The 20977-nt window shown below is 39.5% G+C and overlaps 1 protein-coding gene across 2 annotated transcripts in view; it reads right to left on the bottom strand.

Moving 5' to 3' along the window:
- CDKAL1 (CDKAL1 threonylcarbamoyladenosine tRNA methylthiotransferase) overlaps positions 1–20977 on the bottom strand; it is a gene marked incomplete at its 5' end in the record, with an annotated part of 619533 nt that overhangs the window by 494869 nt on the left and 103687 nt on the right. For both annotated transcript variants that reach the window (XM_084872776.1, XM_084872775.1), the window contains one exon: positions 13534–13618. In XM_084872776.1, coding sequence (XP_084728902.1) covers positions 13534–13618 — 85 coding nt within the window. The remainder of the gene's footprint in view (positions 1–13533; positions 13619–20977) is intronic.

Genomic DNA, 20977 nt, shown 5'->3' with positions numbered 1-20977 from the left:
TCTGCCCCTGAGGGGCAATCAGGGCAGCAGCCACTGCTCACACCCACTGACAGTGCTGTCCCCAACTAGCACTCACTGCTGGCACTGGCCCCAATCACTCTATGCTGACAGCAGGTGCGAGCAGGGCCAGCGCCATCAGCATTTGGGAGCAGGGGCTGCCAGCAGACAGGTGTCTGGGGGCCATGGCGGGAAAGAGGATGGGCCGAGATCTGCCCCTGTGCCCACCACAGCCTTGCATCCCACAGTTCCTTTCAAGGTACACAAATTTGTGCACTGAGCCCCTAGTTGTTATATATCAAAATGGTGTTTTTCAAGTACCTGCTGTATTCTTTTTTCATTATTATTATTTGGGTGTGCAACATCTAAGCCATGGGCCTCTCCTGTGTATTTTGTTATTACTTCATCAGACAGCTCAGAGTAACCAGAAGAAGGAAAGTTCTCAAATGTCAACTATGTGGTTTCTTAACATTCTGAATAAACAAGAGAAAGAAGGGTCATTTGTCTCCATGTATGTTGAGGACCTCATCTAACACACTGACAAGTGAGAAAGATAAATGAAATAGTATCTTGCTCTAAAATGACAACCTGAAGCAGAGACATGGTTACCCCCCAACCCCTTATCCTCCTTAGTAACAGAACCCCAGTTCTGCTAGGAATAACAATGTGACCAGTCTTAACCAAATGATAATATACTACATTTCCTAACCTCCCTTACCAATAGAGTAAGTCATTAGATATGGTTCCAGCCAAAGAGATGTAAACACAGGGTTTTGAATAAGATTTCCTATAAGCTCCTTTAAAGGAGGGACAAAATCAACTGGCACTGTCCCCTTTGGTACTTCTTCTTTGGAAAGTACATATGATGGCTGGAGATCAACAACCATTCTACACCATCATGCAAAGACCATAAAACTGCAGACTTAGCTTTCACCGTCTATGAATTGGTAAATCAAAGCCAGCAACTTTCTAACTATGCACTTTGCGTTGTATAAAGAAAAATAAGCCCCCTATCTTATTTAAGCCTCCACTTTTTGGGTTTTCTATGACATGCAGCTGAATTTAATTCTAAGTAATGTAATGTTATAGGAAAGAGAGATACAGAGAAGGTTCTATAAAAAGCTACAAAACACACTAATTCTGACAAAGGCTGGAATAAACCAAAGGATATCTATAGGAGTCCAAAGGATATCTATAGAGAGAATGCAAACATATAAGTTGGTTCATTCCTTTGTTCAACTATCATTGTCAACTACCGTACTAGGTGCTGGGATAAAAACATAGTGGCTGCCCCTAAGGAACTTTGAAATGGGATATAGACAGATAGAAATGATTAAATACAGGGTTATTTACATGGGGCAACCACACACCCATTCTGAGTCTTACAAGGAATGCATCTTTTTCTAACACTCATAAAGGAGCTACCCAATCACCAAAGACTGTACTCAAAGGCCTCAGCCCTTCAAATATAAAAACAGTAACACAGGTACAATAAATACAGGGTAGTTTGAGCTGGATTTGTATCCACAGGTAAGGCTATTAGCTAAAAGCACAGTTGCACATTACCCATGGATTTCATTTCTCCCTCACTGCCATGTTATCCCAAATTTTCCTGATCATAGACAACTATGCTTTAGTGTAATCTAAAATCAAAGTAATTTCTTAAAAATGACTGAGAGGACACCTAAACTTAAGGAAAACAGTTACTATTTTAGTATTATGTCCTGTGGTTGAAAGATCATGCATTTTCTATTTCATTTGTTATCAATTAATTTAACAACACTACTGAGTGACTAAAAATTGAGATTATGTTTTTCACACTTAAAGCATAGAGTAAAGGGAGAATTAAACACAAGAGTCTTTTTTTTCCTCTGCTGTTGTATAAACACACAGACACCAAGAATAAGTAGAATAGCTTTCAAAACAAAACAATAGGAAATCACTCTTGGCTGAAAGCACAGGCTTAGATAATGTTGATTTCTTCTTTAATCCTGCTGAAGCAAGTTTCTGCATGCTTTCTGGGGCCTCCACCTACAGAGTTGTTAGGACAACAGCCAACACATATATTTAATTATGTAAGTATTCAATGCTATCAGCCAGCTGTTGCTAGTACATAATACACTGACCTCTTTCACTCACTCTCTTGCTTAAAATGGCAAAAACAAAGCAACTGTTGATGTAACAGTAATCATAAAATATGCAAAATACTGTTCTCCAAAAAGATTTTAGATAACTACAAAACTCAGTTTTGCATTTTAAAATGGCTTACTACATCTGAACTGCTTTTTCTGTTCCTGCTTTGCAAATTAAGAAATCTTTCAAATGTAAATTTAACTGTTCCTTCATTTATGGATTTTTTTTAATTCAACCAGCAATTCAACCTCAAATATACTTTTTCCTTTATTTCCCATCAAATTTCTCACTGGGATAAGTCACAAAATAATCTCCCTGCATTCCCATTCATCTCCATGTGTTTCCATGCTTAGGGGATAAGCAACTAAAGCCTGTAACAGGAAATTGGTCAAAATCTGCTCTGAATTATATAACTCCTACCCCTCCCTTTAGGAATCAACAGAGAGCTCTTCATTTATGTTTCCAGAAAGCATGTTACTTCAATACCATTATTAACCCCAGACTAGCCAATGGGGGAAAAATAATACCAAAGTCCTAGCAACAGCAGAAGGTAGACTAAACAAAACCATGACTTAAGTCTTGAATAATACTAATTCACATATGGTACAAAAGAAGAAGACCTAACACATAAACAGCAACTTTTGCAGAGCAATTTGGTCTTCATCAAATCAGCCTTCTATTCACTGAATAACTCAGGACCAACTGTTTACCCAGCACTGTTCTAGAAAGGACTCCTTCAATAAATGGCAAGACCATGTCATTGTCTGCAAAAACTATCTTACTATTTGTCTCATTCCACAGAGATCCTACACTTAACCTTTCTAACACTTCTACTTCTTCCGCCACAACAGCCATGTTGATTTTTCCCTCACTTTGGTCATACATCTGCTATTTTTTGCTCATTCATCAAAATTGAATTTAATACTCAAAGGTAAGACAAGTGCTGTGTTAATAATATAGTTGTATAGTTTATAATATACTTAACATAAAATGATATATTAACAATAACCTGCTGATGCCTGGGCAGCAGAGTGATGCTAAACTCTCTTCCCAAAAAGAGAAGAATAGGTTCAATCTATTGAGTGATTACAATTATGGACAAACACAAGGCCAAACATGACAAGGTTTTTATCTACATCTTTCTTACCCTCAAGATGAGATGCCTCCATTAATCTAATGGCCGAGATCCTGAAGCTGGCTAAGCTCACTTAGGCTGGCAGGAAAAATAGGGTCCCCCATTCATAGCTGAGCTTCAGCCAGCATGACCAAGTGGCTACTCCAATAAAAGAGAAAAATTCTTACCCCTCTTACTACTTCCCTCTGGAAAGAAACTGGAACAATAGTGACAAACAGAAGTTTCTAACAACAGGGACAGGTTTCTACCTAGCCCATAAGCTAACCATAAAAAGCAAAACAGCATATTTCTAAAGAGGGTTCTTTAAATACAATATTTGAGCTGGCCAGTGTGGCTCAATGGCTGAATGCTGACCTATGAACCAGAAGGTCACAGTTCAATTCCTGATCAGGGCACATGCCAGGTTGTGGGCTCGATCCCCAGGGTGTGGCGTGCAGGAGGCAGCCAATCAATGATTATCTTTCATCATTGGTGTTTCTCCTTCTCACTCCCTCTCCCTTACTCTCTCATATCAATAAAAATATGCTTTTTAAAAATTAAAAATACAATATTTGAAAATTAGAATGTTCTTTCCCCTTTTTCAAATATATAGCCTGTTACTAAGTAGGGATTCAAAGTGGCTTTGAGGCACCATTCTTAGAATAATTGACAAGCAGTCTTACTCTAATAGTATCTGTTTCCCAAGAAAAGGAAAATCATTACATGGTAGAGTCACAGAATCAAAGACTCCATAAAAAAGGGTTTTCCTCAGGTCAATAACCTGACCCCAACACTCACTCAATCTACAATAGTAAAGAGGCAAATATGTAAAGAAGTAATAAAATGTAATATGCAACAATAGATGTTTGTTTGGGATAAAGAGGAACACAGAACAGAGGGTAATTACCTCTGTGGATCCGGGTGGTAAGGGGTTGGAGTTAGAAGGGAGATAACCTTTGAAATGAGTTCCAAAAGAGTAACTGTTTGCCAAGTAGAATTAGAAGGAGAGAGAAAGAGAGAGAACATACACATGCATTTGGGGGGAAGGGAAACATGTTCCAGGGGAAAGAATATATGCAAAACACATTATGTGTTTGAAAAATCACATAATGTAAGGGAGAAATAAAAATCTATGTAAGATTAGCAAGAAACAAGGTCAGAAAAGTAGACAACAGATTTTTTTAAATACCTTGTTACCAAAAAAATAATAATAATAACTTGTTATACTAATATGTTTATCTATATGTATCCTGTGGATGAGAAGGAATTGTTACAGGAGAGGAAAGCATGGAGGAGAGGAAAACATGGAGGGGGAAAAAATAGAAGCAGAGAAAAGCTAAAAGTCTACTGTAATATTAAGAGCAAGAGACTATAATATAACTAAGACATTAGACCATAACTAAGACATTAGAATAGAGATGGAAAGAAATGATTAAATTCAAAAGATATGGTCTAGTTCAGTGGTCGGCAAACTGTGGCTCGAGCGCCACATTCAGCTCCCAAGCCTCAGTTTGCCGCGCTGTTGACTAATAAGTTTGCCGACCACTGGTCTAGTATATGGCAATTTGATGAAACATGAGAACACAATGGTTTACTGCGGGTGCCAAGAGGAACATTTTATTACCACACTAGAGGCCCGGTGCACGAAATCCATAAATGGGTAGGAGCCCTAGGCCTGACCAGCGATCAGGGCCCATAGGGGCCTTCCGGCTGCCAGCCATGACCTTCCTTCATTCCACGCTGCCCTCTGGTGGTCAGCACATGTCATAGTGAGCAAACGAACTCCTGGTCCCCTGGTTGAACTCCTGAGGGGACACTTTGCATATTAGCCTTTCAAATATATAAAATAAGCAATAAAACATTGGGCAAAGGAAAGAGAAGGGAGGAGTTAAGAGGAGGAAGGAAAAGATACTTTAGAAGTAGAGTCAGTCCATCAGACCAGAGAAAAAAACAGGGGAAAGAAACAGAGAACCAAGAAAAATCCTCATCTACATAATGGATGACGGTGCAACCAAAGAACATAAGCAACAGGAATGGAAACACTAGCGAGGGAAAGGGAGAGGCAATGAAGAGGTTCTGATGATTTGAGGTGCCGATGAGGCATCTACATAAAGAAGTATAGGAAACAGTGGGATACACAAGTCTGGATATTGGAAGGAGACCCTAAGGACTGAAAAAGAAATTTGGGAATAATCAGCATATAGATAGTATCTACACAATGGAAGTATAAGATGAGAAATGGTGAAAAGTAGTGTCAACTCATATTAAACACAGCACTATTTAGAGGGAAAAGAAATCGCATCACATAGTACCTGATCAGTAATACATATTAAGTCAAATAGTAAAATATTTTGAATTAACTCTCCAACTAAAGGGAAACTTGTAGGTGGGCAAGGATAGCTGAAACAATGAGACTGTGACTAGAAAAGCATACAATGATTCATTGTATGTGCTACTGACATTTTAAAAAATAACATAAAACTGATATTGAATTAAAGCTATTTCATACAACTAGAAAAGCTAAAATTAAAATACCTAAGTTTAAAGAAAATTCTACAATCTAAAATATTTTGAAAATAATAACAAGTTTAACAAAACAACTTGTGTTACCTAACTTATTTCTTGCAAAAGGCCAAACTAAATCCCAGTGTTTTATCTTCCAATGACAAATTTTTTAATTAAAATTAAAAAGATAACTTGATTACTAACAAATCTAGTAAAAAATAGAACCAGTCAAGCCCTTGCCAGTGTGGCTCAGCTGGTTGAGCATCCTCCCTTGCACCAAAAGGTTGCAGGTTCAATTCCTGGTCAGGGCACATGCACAGCTGCAGGGTTGATCCCCTGTAGGAAGTGTGCAAGAGGCGACCAGACGTTCAATGTTTCAATTTCACATAAATATCTCTCTTGCTCTCCTCTCTCTAAAAATGAATAAACTATTCTTTTTTTAAAAAAATAGAACTAGTCAAGTATTTTATTTTATTTTTAACTGATAATGACTAACTGAAAGGGAAAGCACTTCTCTATTCTTCTTAAGTCAGCTTTTTTGAAGACAATTTATTTTACATATTCAAGTTGAAATAATACTCTGGTACTTCCCCCAACTTCAATTTATGATAGAGCACTCAAAGTTAAATCTACATGAAGCAAATATATATATTTTCATAAAAGGAAGAGCTATCTAATAATTAGGTGAATCAACAGAATTCTATACAAGGAGCTTTCCTGTAGACAGAAGATATACAAAGCAGGTATTTTCTCTCTCAAAACACACTTCTTTGTCCATTTCTCTATATTTCCAACAGTTCTTCCCAATATTTTCACTCAGATTCCTCCTATATTACCATGTATTTCTACAAGCAAAGGTGGTTCAAAGAACTAGTGACTCTTGTCTATCTACTATCAGTATTGCTAAGCCACAATGTCCATTTGGGTTAATAATGCACAAGGTCAGACAGAGGTTGACAGTCCATGATCAAAGCAAGCTGGCTATTCTTTCTGTCATTTATATAGAACACACAAGATGTGTTTATTTTCACCAGCCTCTGAATGACCTCCTTTAGGTGGCATGGAAAAGATCCCACATTTCTATAAAGCATTAACTAAAGCAGTTTTCTTATTTGATACTCTCATTAAGAGCAAATTTTATTTTTTTGAAACTTTTGATCTCTTTTAAAAACATCTTTGTTTGCTCAAGAACTCCTCAAGTTAAAGGCCATATGTCTAAATCAAATTGGTATAATGGATAAAACCAGGACAGGGCAACCACAAATGCCCCAGAGGAAAAGAGATGCATGCAATAGGCTGCCATCACCAATCATGGGCTGAGCAAGTTTTCCAAAATTAGTAAAAGGCAATAGCACTTAAGATTTGAAAGTCAAAGGCAGCAAAAAAAATTATTTTAACTCCATTTTTGCTATTTAGACCTCCTATTTTTTTATCAATCTGAACATCAATTATACAAACACTGTAAACCTTTAGTAATTAGATCATTAGTACTTCTACTGAGCAGTACACCCTATAGATTATTACAGATATGCATTTTCATACCAGGTATTTTAATCAGATTAAGGAATTATTTGAAGATTGGGTGATTTGTTATCAGCACTATTTTACAAAATGAAGATTTCCCATTAATTTTAAGCCAATATTCTCTCTGACCAAGATTAAATAATATTCTCCACAATATTGTTTATACTGTGAAGTTGCAAAACTAATATTTTGACCCCCATCAGGAGAAATAGCTCATACTCTCCCTCCTCCCCCCAAAGAAATCTGTCCATGGCCATCTTGTCAGAAATTCACAATCAATTCATGGGTCTTCATCAATGAAAATGGATTAATCACATGGAAGACAGCAAACCCCTCAGAGTCATTTTTTCTTTACTCCTGTAAAATTAGATGGTCTAGCCCTGGCTGGTGTAGTTCAGTTGCTTGGAGCATTGTCCCGTACATCAAGGTGGCAGGTTTGATTCTTGGTCAAGGAACATATTGATGTTGCGGGTTCAATCCCTGGCCTGGTCAGGGCACATGTGGAAGTTTAGGAGGAAACCAACCTCTATCTTTCTATCTATCTATCTATCTATCTATCTATCGTCTATCTATCTATCTATCTATCATCTATCTATCATCTATCTATCTATCTATCTATCTACCTATCTATCAATCTTCCTAGCTATCTAGCTATCTAGCTATCTCGCCACTTCCTGCCTCCATCCCTTCCACTCTCTTTCTAAAAATCAATGGGAAAAAAAGATCCTCAGGTGAGGATTAAATTAACAAAAACAAAAAAACAAAAAAAAATCAAAAAAAAATGACAAACACTGGGGATGATGGGAAAGTGAAGCAATCATTAATTGCTTCACTATTTTTTCCTTACTGAGGGGGGTCCCAGTAAGGAAAAAATAGGTCCTAGCCATTCTTTGTAATCTTTGTATTGGAGCATATGGGACTGAGTGCAACAAAACAAAGAGAAAGGAAACTCCTTACCAGACTCTCCCTGAATTTGTAATTTTTTAAAATATATTTTATTGATTTTTCTTACAGAGAGGAAAGGAGAGAGATAGAGAGCTAGAAACGTCGATGAGAGAAACATCGACCAGCTGCCTCTTGCACACCCCCTACCGGGGATATGCCTGCAACCAATGTACATGCCCTTGACCGGAATCGAACCTGGGACCTTTCAGTCCGCAGACTGACGCTCTACCGCTGAGCCAAACCAGTTTTGGCTGAATTTGTATTTTGCCTTACTAACCTGGGCGGGGGGCAGTGCATGCAAGAGAGAAGGGGGAAGGATAGAGCTGGAAAATGAGAGAAGATAAATAGGTAGCATGACAAGGTATAATGAGTTTAAGAACTATGCATCTTTGTATTTCTTTGTTAAGAGATGATGACAAGGGAGAAAGCAGCTAAGTAAAGGAAAATGCTTGACAAGAGGAGGTAATCTATTACTGAAAGTTCTTAAATGTATAAATGTCACTTGAATTTGATGTTTTCTCAATGTCAATTTATTACTGTGCTTTTTTTTACAGTATTGTATTTATTTTGGAAACAAACCAAATGTTAACTTAGGTGTTAACAAGAACTAGTTGTAATTATCAAATGTCTTCAAAGCCATATTTTTAAAAAATATTTAATGAACTCTAATATTGTTTTTAAATTATCTTCCAATCAAGCAGAATAGTGCATTAAAGGAATCTGTGCTTGCCTGCATTGGCTCTGTATTGTTAAAGTGACAACCTTTCTCATATGGTTACCTCATTTAATCATTCAAACACTGTATCATTACTCTGAGCTACATTCACAACACAGTTTATGTGCATTACAAAACCCATTAACACAAGTTATATTTGAGATTTTAAACTTGCAAAAACAATCTAGAAGTATATCCATTAACCCTATATAATAAAAGCCTAATATTATACTAAATGTCCAGCAGACTGAACAGCTGTTCAACCAACCAAAGCATAATATGCTAATGATATGCTAAGACCACTCAACAGCTCGCTATGACATGCACTGGCAACCAGGGGGCAGACAGTCCACAGGTCGACCAGTTGCTATGACATGCACTGACCACCAAGGGGCAGACGCTCTGATTGATTAGCTTGCTGCTGGGATCTAACCAATCGGGACTAAGCGAGATGGGCTGGACATGCCCTAGAGCCCTCCTGCAGTCCCTCCTCGGTTGACCAATCTCCCGTGTCCCTCCCTGGCCCCGATCATGCACGAGTGGGGTAACTTGGCCTGGCCTGCACCCTTTCACAATCCAGGACCCCTTGGGGTATGTCGGAGAGCCAGTTTCAACCCAATCCCACAGGCCAGGACGGGGGACCCCACTGAGGCACGAATGCATGCACCGGGCCTCTTAGATTATAAAAGTGCCAATTACAGAAACTAAATCTCTAGGGTCTTAGTAGTATCAGTAGCACTAAAATATCTTTATATCTTATTTACTTTCCTAAAGGAGGAAAAATGGACAATCTGAAAACATAAAATCAAAAGCATCTGATAAACATAACCCTCTGCTCCTGGCTTCATTCCTCCTTCTCCTACTCCTAAACATGACCCACATTATGCTGTTCCATCCCAAATCATGACCACCTCCTCTGCCTCCCACCACAGTTCTGGAAAGAATTCTTCCCTGCTCCTTCTGTAATTTCTGAGTTGAGGATGCCATTACATTCAACTATGACAATTTCTATGCAAAGAATATAAAATCCATATCACTACAATGGTATCTACTTCAATTCTACTTACCTGAAATCTTTATCTGGAAAGCAGAGTAATAAAATGCGTAAACATATAATACTCCTAGTCAGATTGCCTACATTAAAATCCCATCTCCCCCATTTATGAACCCAACAGCCTTAGAAACTTCATATATGAAAGAGAGGCTCTTCATCTGTCAAATAGAAATAAAATTGAAATCTACAATGTGACAGTCTGCAAAAATTAAGCTAGATAATATAATACCCAATTGATGTAAAGCACTTTGAGCAGTGCCTGCCACAAAGAATACTATCAATAAAGATAAAAGATGATCCATTATTTTAATACAATATTTAGCTGTGACTTTAAATACAGCATGATCAAAACCAAAACATGTCTTCCTTCTAATTGAAACCCCTTTCTGGAATTCCCTATATCATTCTAGTCAAAAATTTAGATGTCATATTTAATAATGCTAAAAGTGTAAACAATTATTTCTCAAGTCAACTCCTTCATTCCAATTCTTAATGCGGACACAGAAAGGAGGCAGCAGTACCTGGACTACTGCAACGCTGTCCTAGGGACTCCAGATCTAGACTCTTTCATACCCAACCATCCTTCACACTGCTGCATGATATAACTCCCTGAGACCAAAGGAGTAGGCACATATAGAAAATTAATTTTTTTAATGTACCTTTTACAATCACATAAAGATAAAGAGAGAGAAAAAAAGTACTGCACAGGTAAAAGGAGAAAATATAGAATAGTTTTTAAAAATTAGTGATACTGGAACAATTCAGTACCTATGTATACTTTTAGGGGGAAAAAATTCTAAAAGATGGACCAAAAGGCCTCTGGTTCGGCTACAAGTGCATCCCTGGCATGATCAGGTGCATGTAGGAACATCTGTGTCTCTCTCACATCAGTGTTTCTCTCTCTCTTTGCCTCCCTTCCTCTATCCCTACTCTCTTTAAATCTGTCTCCCTCTCCTCCTTCCCTTCCACTCTATCTAAAAAATATCAATGGAAAAAGTATTATCAGGTGAGGATTAACAAAAAAAAAAAAAAAAGACAACTCAATGTAGTCAAAGTCAAAATCACTTGAACTTATATGGAAGGGCAAAGAAAAGCCAAAGCACCCTTAAACACACACACACATTAACATTCTCAACTATACAGACTTAATATAAAACAATTACTAATTATGACTGTGTACAATAAGTACCATAATAAAAAAAAATAGATTAATAAAAAATAAATAAAACCCAGAGAGAGACCCAAGCATCTATGAACACTCAATATGATGGAGTAGGTACTCTATATATATAAAAAGCCAGCAACTGGAATGCCTAATGACCAGAACAACCAGTCACTATGACGCCAACTGTGGCCAGCAAATCAGCCAGATCCAGGGGTGGGGCAGATGGCCAACCTTCTGTAGCCCCTCCGCCCAGCTGGCCCCGCCCCTGATTGACCTCTCCCACCCAATGGAGGGCTATCCAACCTCCCGCCATCTCCTCCTCCCAACAGGCCAATTGGGGCCGGGCCAGCTGGACCCCACCTGTGCACAAATTCATGCACTGGGCCACTAGTACATAGCTAAAGGGAGAAAGGATAAAATTTTTTAACCAAAAACAAAACAATAAATGATACTAGAAAACTTTGGATCCTACATGAAAAATAATAAAACTTTTTTGAAATTTAAAATAAACTGGACCGCCTTTCTAGCACCATATACACAAATAAAAAAATCAACTCCAGACAGATTATAAATCTGTGCAAAGAATAAAAACCATAAGACTTTTAGAAGAAAATAATGGAGGATATCTTAACTTTAGGGTAAGGAAAGATTTCTTACACAATAATAGCATAAACTCAAAGGAAAAGATATAAATTTTAAACCAAAATTCATCTCCAGCACTAAGGAAAGTGAAGAGATAAGCCACAATTGATATCTGCAACATGTGTAACATGTAAGAATTAGTATCTAGTCTATATGTAACATATTCCCACAAATAAATAAAAGACAATTCAGCAGAAAAAAGATTTTAAAGCCATTTCACAAAAAAGAAAAATCCAAATGGCCAATAAACATAAAAGATGTTCAACATCATTAGTAACCATGGAAATGCAAATTAAAACCACATTGAGATACCATCTACACCACTAGATTGGCAAAAATTAGATGTCTGGCCATATTAAGTATCAGCATGAACTGAAAACAACTATCCATATCCATTAGTGGTGGGAGTGAATGACACATGCATTTGGGAAGAGTTTGGCATTATCTATTAAAGTTTGACTATATACATATCCATGACCCAATAATTCAACTCCCAGTTACACATCCTAAAATAACTCTTGCACATGTGCACCAGAACCCATGTTCAAAATATTCATAGCAGCAGTCTTCATTCATACAAGCCAAGTTCTAGAAAAACTCAACTCTATAAATAATAAAATGGATAAATTGTGGCAAACTGATGCAATAAAGGACTAGAATAATTTTACATCCATCAACATGGATAAATCATGGATTTGCTTAGGAAAAGAAGCAAATCTCAGAACACCAACAGTTTAAGTCCAATAAATAAGGTCTAAAACAGGGCAAAACTAAACAACCATTGTTTAGAGATATACTTAACAGATGATAAATTTGCTAATAAAAGCAATGGAATGACACACAGAAACCAGGATAAAATTTTCTTTTTAGGGGTGTGGCTGAAAGAGGGACACAGGAGAATTTCTAAGGTCTTTACAATATCATATTGCTTATGCTGGATGGTGGACATATTAATGGCAATATAAATAATAATAAAATTTATTATTTAAACTACAGGTTTCATAAATCATATATATATATATATTTCATAATAAAACCAATTTGGGGGGAAAGGGGAATGAGTTTTAGAGTGAAGTTAGGAGGTAAAGAATCTCAATGGCTGGGAAGGCAAGAAGAAAAATCTGACAATAGCTAAGAGGAATATATGGGGTGATTAGCACTGACCATATTTAAATGTCAATGAAAAGACTCCAATGGGACTGCAAAGATTGAAAACATAGGAGAATGAGAAAATCATTTATAAAATGAGATTTCTAAGAAGGTGGGTGGGTAGGGTAAAATTCAGAGCACATGTGAACAAAAGATATTCTTTCACTTTAAACCTGAGGGAACAAAGCAAGAACCAAGGGCTTACATGCTCATCTTCCCCAACAACCGGTACTTCCATGCATTACCGGCACCGAGAACAGTGCTAATGGGCATGGGAGAGCAAGAGGTTAAGGACTGCTCTGGGCAGGTTCGGAAAGTACAGAATGGATTACCTAAGAAGAGTACATTGCTAATACTTAACAAATATTCCAATTACCTATAAGCTAACTTCACAAATATACAAATCACCTATTAGAAAAGTCTACATTAAAGTTTCCTTCTTTAACAGATAAATGCAAAAACAATATATTAAAATCCAATTCATACTTTTTTGATGCATACCAAATATTGATATTATTGGCAATCTTTTAAAATCTAATATCCTTAAATCAACTCTTACCTCACTTGTAAAAAAATTAACTTCTACTTACTTAATTGAATTTCTAAAGTGGTCTTCCGCTGGGTTTTTTACAGTGCAACTATTCAGGAGCCATAAATCTGCGTCTGATGCATTTTCTGTTAAAAAAAAGAAAAAAGAAAAGTGTCCCATTTAATCGGTCAGAAATATCCAAGTGCTTACTTAGATGGCACTGAGACTGCTGGGGGAGAGCAGAGATAGGTAGAGAAGAGAGGCAGATAAACAGGCAATTATAATACAGTAGGTAACTACTGTGATGTGGAAATATTCATAAGAAATAGATATTTTAAATGTATAACCTGTGTTATTATCTTTTCATTTAAAATATCAAGAGGATCAGCATTTGCTTCCTGTATTTTCAATATTTGAGTGCATTCAATAACTTCCAAAAACTAAAGTGAAACTGTCCTAAACTTGCCTCTGAATAGGAAATTGCCCCTTTGGGGCTACATGGTAATATTCTTCAAGCACATGTATTATCATTCTTCAGTTTGAGAAGTTATTAAAAATAAAATTTGTCTTCCTTAAAAACGTTAAAGACTAGCCTTAAATTGAGGCTTTTATTCCTCTCAACAATTTGATTAGATATTGTTACATACTATAATAAACTCACCAGCAGTGCAACAAATCACCCAAACCCAAGTGTATATGGACATCTTATCTAATAAAGAGAGAATATGCAAATTGACTATCACACCATAACAAGATGGCTGTGCCCACAGTGGAGGCCAAGTTGCCGTAATGAGCCTTAATGAGCAATCAGGAGACCGAGTTTCCATAATGAGCCTTAATGAGCAATCAGCTTGGCGCTGGGTCGGGACAGGGAACCTGAGGCTGTGACCCCCACATGGTGGGGCTTGACAGAGGACCTCAGGCTGCACCCCCCGCCCCAGCGCCAGGCCAGGAGAACTGAGAACACACACCCCTCCATGTGGGGCTTGATGGAGGGCATTCCCTGCCAGGCGGAACTTGATGGGGGGACTTAGACCATGCCCCTGCCCCAGCACCAGGCCAGGGGACCTGAGACCATGCCCCACACCCAGGACCTGAGGCTGTGCCCCCCCACCTGGCAGGGCTTGACTGGGGAACCTCAGGCCATGCCTCCTGGCCCAGGCCAGGGGACGTCAAGGTGCACTCTCCACCCAGCAGGGCTTGACAGGGGTGGAGCTGGCCAGGTCTAGACCTACCCAATGGGGGTGGAGCTGGGCAGGGATGGGTCTCGCACAATTTCGAGGTGCAAGTGGGTGGGTGGGGACTTGACTCTGGTTCTTGTGGCCCACCCCAGGTTCTGACAGGAGGAATATTTTCACATATATTTTACTAATTTTCTTTCATCTCTGAAACTTACATTATAGAGAAAGGGCAAATAGCAATATTAAAATAATTCCTCTAATTAATTCCCTTTTAATGTGCATGAATTTTGTGCACTGGGTCACGAGTGAATTTATAAATGCCTCAAGAGCTTGATGCTATTCCAACTATGTTGCTGCCTAAAATAGGGTTATCACAATGAAAGGAAAACCAAAATTGAAAACCGCAGTACCTTCAATGATATTTTAGTAAGAACCAAAACTTGAGGTCAGAAGACATGAAGAACTAAGAGGACTAAGGGGCGTCTGTAGGTGCAACCTCCATGCTAGAAAGGAGCTTCAGGTGCAAACATTACAGGAGAGAGTGGGGGAGCACATCAAAGCTTTAGTAGCGTGGCAAAAACTTTTCACCCCAAAATTTATTATAAAAAATGATAAAATGTTTCTATTGTATAAAGATCCAAAACTTCTTGAAATGCTAAAAAGACAAAGGAAGCTCCTTATTACTATACTCATCTTACTCCTCCTATTCATCCCCCCACCATCATCACCACAGTATATGTCCCTCTGACTCAACAGCAGAGTGGCCTTTTATAAAACATAAATTTGATTGGGTCACTTCCCTGCTCAAACTTGAAAATGATGAGCATTGATACCCCACAACGCCATCTAAAAGACACTCTTCTAATATCAATCTGACTGTAGCACTCTTTAGATCTTCTAATGATTTTACAGTGATATTCAAGGCCTATCCAGATCTTCAACTTCAATATTCATTTCTCCCCAACTTCAATATTCATTTCTCCCTAAATTCACCTGTCTCTCCAGCCACACCAAACCACCTGAAATTCCTAAACCTTGTGCTATGCCATCTGCATAGAATAGCTTTATTTTCTTCAAATCTGAATTGGGACTCACATAATGGGAAAGAATCTGCAAAAGATCGGAAGAGCTTTCTGAGAGATACCACAAAAGCAAAGGCCTAGAAAGAGGACCACGCTTGCATGTTCTAGTAACAGAGAGACCAACAGAGTGACTGGACATAGGGAGAACAGGAGGAGAAAGGTCAGAGAGCAGGAACCAGATTATGCTGGTAATTATTTCAAACATGAGCTAATTTCTACTTCAGAAAGCCCCTTCTGGAGCACTGTGAAGACTGTAGATAGGGCAAATGGAAACGCAGTAAGAAAAAAACACAGGCACATTAACCAGATGGAAGCTGACATGTTGGTCTATGGTAACCTGGACTGGGGTTATGGCATGGCAGGAGTGAGAAGCAAATGGAGGCATATTTTTTTAAAAAATATATTTTATTGATTTTGTACAGAGAGGAAGGGAGAGAGATAGAAAGCTAGAAACATCAATGAGAGAGAGTCATCGATCAGCTGTCTCTTGCACACCCCCTACTGGGGATATGCCCGCAACCAAGGTACATGCCCTTGACCGGAATCGAACCCAGGTCCCTTCAGTCCCCAAGCCGACGCTCTATCCATTGAGCCAAACCGGTCTCGGCATGGAGGCATATTTTGAAGGTAGAAACAAAATAACCTAGTGAGAGAACCCAGAAAGTCATACAAGAAGTAATCAAGTAGGATTCCTAAACACATGAGAGGTATTTTGCCCTGAGCATCAGTTGTTTGCGGTGCCATTTATTGAGACAGGAAAGGTTTACAAAGAAACAGATTTGGGAACAAGAGAATCAATAGAGGGTCTTCTGGACATGCTTATTTGAGATCCCTATTAAAAATCCAACTGGAAATATTAATCAGCCATTTATATATATGAGACACAAATGGGAGAATCAAAACCATATAGAAGATACCTGAATCTATAGGAATGAATGAGCTCACCTAAGGAGACAGTATAGGAGTGGAGGGGAAGGAAAGAAAGGAGAAAAAAAAGTAGAAGACTGGGTCTTTCAAAGGTCTGGAAGAAAAGTTGAGACAAAAAAGGAGACTGAAAAAGAGCAGCCAATAAGATAAGAGGATAAAAACTAGGCACAAGATGTCTTTGAAATCCAGAGAAGAGAGTATTTGAAACAGGAATAATCAATTATATTAAACTAGAGGCCCAGTGCACAAAATTCTTGCACTGGGGGGGGGGGGGTCCATCAGCCCAAACTGCACCTTCTCCAATCTGGGACCCCTCGGGGGATGTTGATCGGGCCTAAGAAGGCAGTCGGACACCCCTTAATCTGGGACTGCTGGCTCCCAACTGCTCACCTGCCTGCCTGATTACAACTAACCACTTCTGCCTGCCAACCTGATCACCCCCTAACCACTCCCCTGCCAGCCTAATTGACGCCTAATTGTTCCCCTGCTGGCCCAATAGTCCCCAACTGCCCTCCCCTGACAGCCCAGTCAACCCCAAATGCCCTCCCCTGCATATTCCCTCTTTATTAGATAGGGTTTTTTCTTTAACATATTGGACAATGTACCTGCCTTGGTCTTAACAAACCAGTAAAAATGTAAGCCGAAACTAAAAGTGTCATAAACTCCTTAAACAGGAATTTCATGAGACCTTGGAAAGGTGATATCATGAGGTTGTTTCTTCCTTTTTTCCTTCTCTTTGTTTTTCTTGATGTTTCATCTATTGTCCTCTCTCTCTTTTCTCTTTTTATTCCTTTTCTGACTCTAATCACTCTGCTGGGGGCAAGGGAAATTCGAAGGCTATAGGTGTGTGCGGGGGGGGGGGGGGGGGGGGGGGGGGGGGAATCACCATGGGGGCCCAGGCCTTTGGCAGCTGATACTCAGGCTGCCCCAGGGAATGGATAGCTCTTGGGAGCATAGCTGCCTCCCAGGCCTACATCCCCCAACTGTGGATGAGAGCTGATTGCTGGGGGACGGGGGAATGGGAGGGGGGGGTAGGCGGTTGGGAGCCTTCTAGGCCCACAGCCCAGGACGAGACTAGGAGCAGATCACATGTGGGGGTAGGGGAATAGGGGGTGAGAAATATGGGGAAAGGGCGCAGCCACCACCCAGGCCTATGGCCCAGGTTGCAGCTGGAAAGTGATCATGCCAAGTGTGAACAGCCGCCTCCCTGGCCACTGCCCAGGTAGCCACTGGGACCTGATCTTGCCAGGGTGTGCGCCACCTGCCAGGCCTATGGCCCAGATCAGGGCTGAGAGTGGATCTTGGGCGGGGGGGGGGGGGGGGGGGGGGGGTGATGCACACTTCCTCCCAGGCCTTCGGCCCAGTTCTCAGCTGGGAGCTGATCGCACCAGGTGTGCCCGCCATCTCCTAGGCTACTGCCCATGTCGCAACTGGGAGCTGATCGTGTAGAGGGGGGCAGCGCGGGGAGGGGAAGGTGCATGTCACCTCCCATGCCACTGCCCGAGTCTCGGCTGGGAGCTGATTGCATCTGGGTGTGCAGCTGCCTCCCAAGCCACTTCCCCAGCAGCGCCTAGGAGCTGATCAAGCAGGGGGTGTGAAGGCACTTCCCAGGCCAACAGCCAGGGCCTCATACTACCTGCTCTCAGAAGCAGCCCTCCCTGGGCCTGAGAGACCGGGCGCCACCATCTCTTGTCTATGGGCGCTGCCATTTTGTCGCAGTGATGGTTAATTTACATATTACTCTTTTATTAGATAGGATGCTGAGAGTTCAAGAAAGATATCTCTATAAATATCAGATGCAATCTAGACTCAAGATATGATTATTTAATATTTCATTATCAAACCATAGTGCTGCCATGAAATAATTGTGATATATCAATCTATATTCTTCCCAGGTTATCTCTGGATCAAATGCAAAGCAGTATCATTAACAAAAAAATAAAATGACCATCCAGACGTTTTCCTTTCTCAATGCTGGTATCTGCTTGCTCTGTGCCAACCCACAATCACCCAGTGAAGGTCCTTTTTCATAGAAAACAAACTCACTACAGAAGGGAAGTGAGGTAGAATATCATATATGGCTCTTTGCCAATAAAGAATGCTGAGTTCATATTTTTGGTCCCCTAATGATCCCATTTCCTAGGATCTAAGATGCCATCCCTATAAGAAACACTTTCAAGTCAGTAACAGCTCCTCAAGAGGAGTGGGACTTTACATTCATGTTCCTATGAATTTTAAGATATCACAACTTCAAACATTAACATGAGAGGGAGGATGGAAGTGAAATGAAGCTGAAACAGAAGAAATAAGTGAACTTAGCATGTCATCTTGGAGTGGCACCATCTAAAACAAATAAGAAATATGGAAAAACCTGTCTTTCCAGAACCTCATCACCCAATATACTACCACTAGTAGATGAATAGGTTACTGAATTAAATATCTGAGAAGAAAAGGTTAACATCTTATGGTCTTGCCTTTATCAGAGCATTCATGGCAGGTTCTTCAGTGTCCAGGAGGAAGAAACAATATTGCAGAAGAGCCCCTAGGGAAAGATGGATGACGTAGATGGACAAGAATGGACCAAGGGAGGAAAAGACAGTAAGAAGGCACCACACGCAGAGACACAAACTTGAAGAGGGCCCAAAAAAGGCTTTTACCTACTTTGAGATTTGGCCTACAGCACTACTGTAACTCCCAATATGGAACTGAAAGTCATCTGCACATTAGCCAAATGTTGCCAATGCCTGAGCTGGGATATCAGGACTGGTTTGGAAGGCTACAAAGTTTAGGCTGGCCAGATAGAATCTAGACCTCAAGATATGATTATTTAGTCTTTCACTATCAAACCATAGTGCTACCATGAAATCACTGTGCATATATTATTCTAGATTCTTCCCAGGTTACCTTTGGACGGGTAAAGGATAAATTCATAGGTCTCTGCATTATATACTGTCACATTCTCCTCCCTAAGGTGTGTCTCACTTTGCACTCCCATGAACAATGCAGGATACTGCCTGTTATCCACAGCATCACCCACAGGGTGTGCTATCAAACCTGTGGGCTTTTGCCAATCAAGTGAGAAACTGAAAGCCAGGTGAGGTTTAACATGCATCTCTCTTATTATGAATGAGTTGAGTATCTTCTCATGTGTTTACGGACCATTTGCAGGGTTTGGTTTGTTTTTTTCCGGTTTTACAGTCTGTTCATATCTTTTGCTCACTTTTCTATCAGTCATTTTCATTTCAAGTTTTAATTTAGTGACACACATAAACATACTATAAATGAGAAAATATTTCTTGTCTATATTAGTTGTAATATTTTTTTCCCAGTTTATCACTTTACTTTTTTATAGTTTCTTCATACTTTTTTATTTCTAGGATATCAAATTGATCTACTTCTCTTATTGCTTCTGGATTTTGAGTTATAATTAGAAAGTTTTCTGTACTCCTAAGTTACCAAGGAATTTACCCATATTTTCTTCTAATACACATATGAATTAACATTTAGATCTTTGATCTTTTAGGAATTTATCCTGATATACATGGATCTTACTGAATTTTTAAAGCAGAAGGTGAAATAAGATACCACATTCTCATATCAAATTGGAAAATAGTAAAAAGTATGGTACTACTTAATGCTAGCAAAGGAATGGGGAACTGGCAATCTCTTCCTCTGCTGATGGCAGGTGACAGGAAAGTCTTTGGAATGCAATGTAGGGATAGCTATCAAAAATTCAGATGCTACCATGGCCAGGTGGCTCATTTGGTTGGAGCATTGTCTCATGTTCAAAAGGTGGCAGGATTGATTTCCAATCAGAGCACATATCTAGGTTATGTGTCCATCCCAGGTCGAGGTCAGAGCACATTCAGGAGGCAACCAATTAATGTTTCTCTCACATGGATGTTTCTTTCTCTTTTTCTCTCTTTCTCTTTTTCTCTATCTCTCTCACTCTCTCTTTCTCTCTTGCCCTCCCTCTCTCTAAAATCGATTTTTAAAAACTTAAATGTGCATTGGAATGTCTCCTACACATTTGTAGCATATTTGCACCAGACACATGCATATTTATATGCACACAAACATACAATGAGTGGCCAGATTATTATAATCTCTGAATGCATAATAATCTGGCCACTCAATATATATCCTATATAATAAAAGGCTAATATGCAAATTGTCCCCTCTCCCAGGAGTTCGACTAGGAGGCAGACCAGCCAAATGCCCATGTCCCACCCACCCACCCCCAGCCAGGCTAACCGGACCCCAACCATGCATGAATTCAAGCACCGGGCCATACACACACACACACACACACACA

Source organism: Pipistrellus hanaki (assembly GCF_964339955.1).
Source record: "Pipistrellus hanaki genome assembly, chromosome: 2".
In the NCBI taxonomy this organism is placed as follows: domain Eukaryota; kingdom Metazoa; phylum Chordata; class Mammalia; order Chiroptera; family Vespertilionidae; genus Pipistrellus; species Pipistrellus hanaki.
The sequence above is the reverse complement of the archived record's forward strand: the minus strand, read 5'-3'. Positions and strand labels throughout refer to the sequence as shown.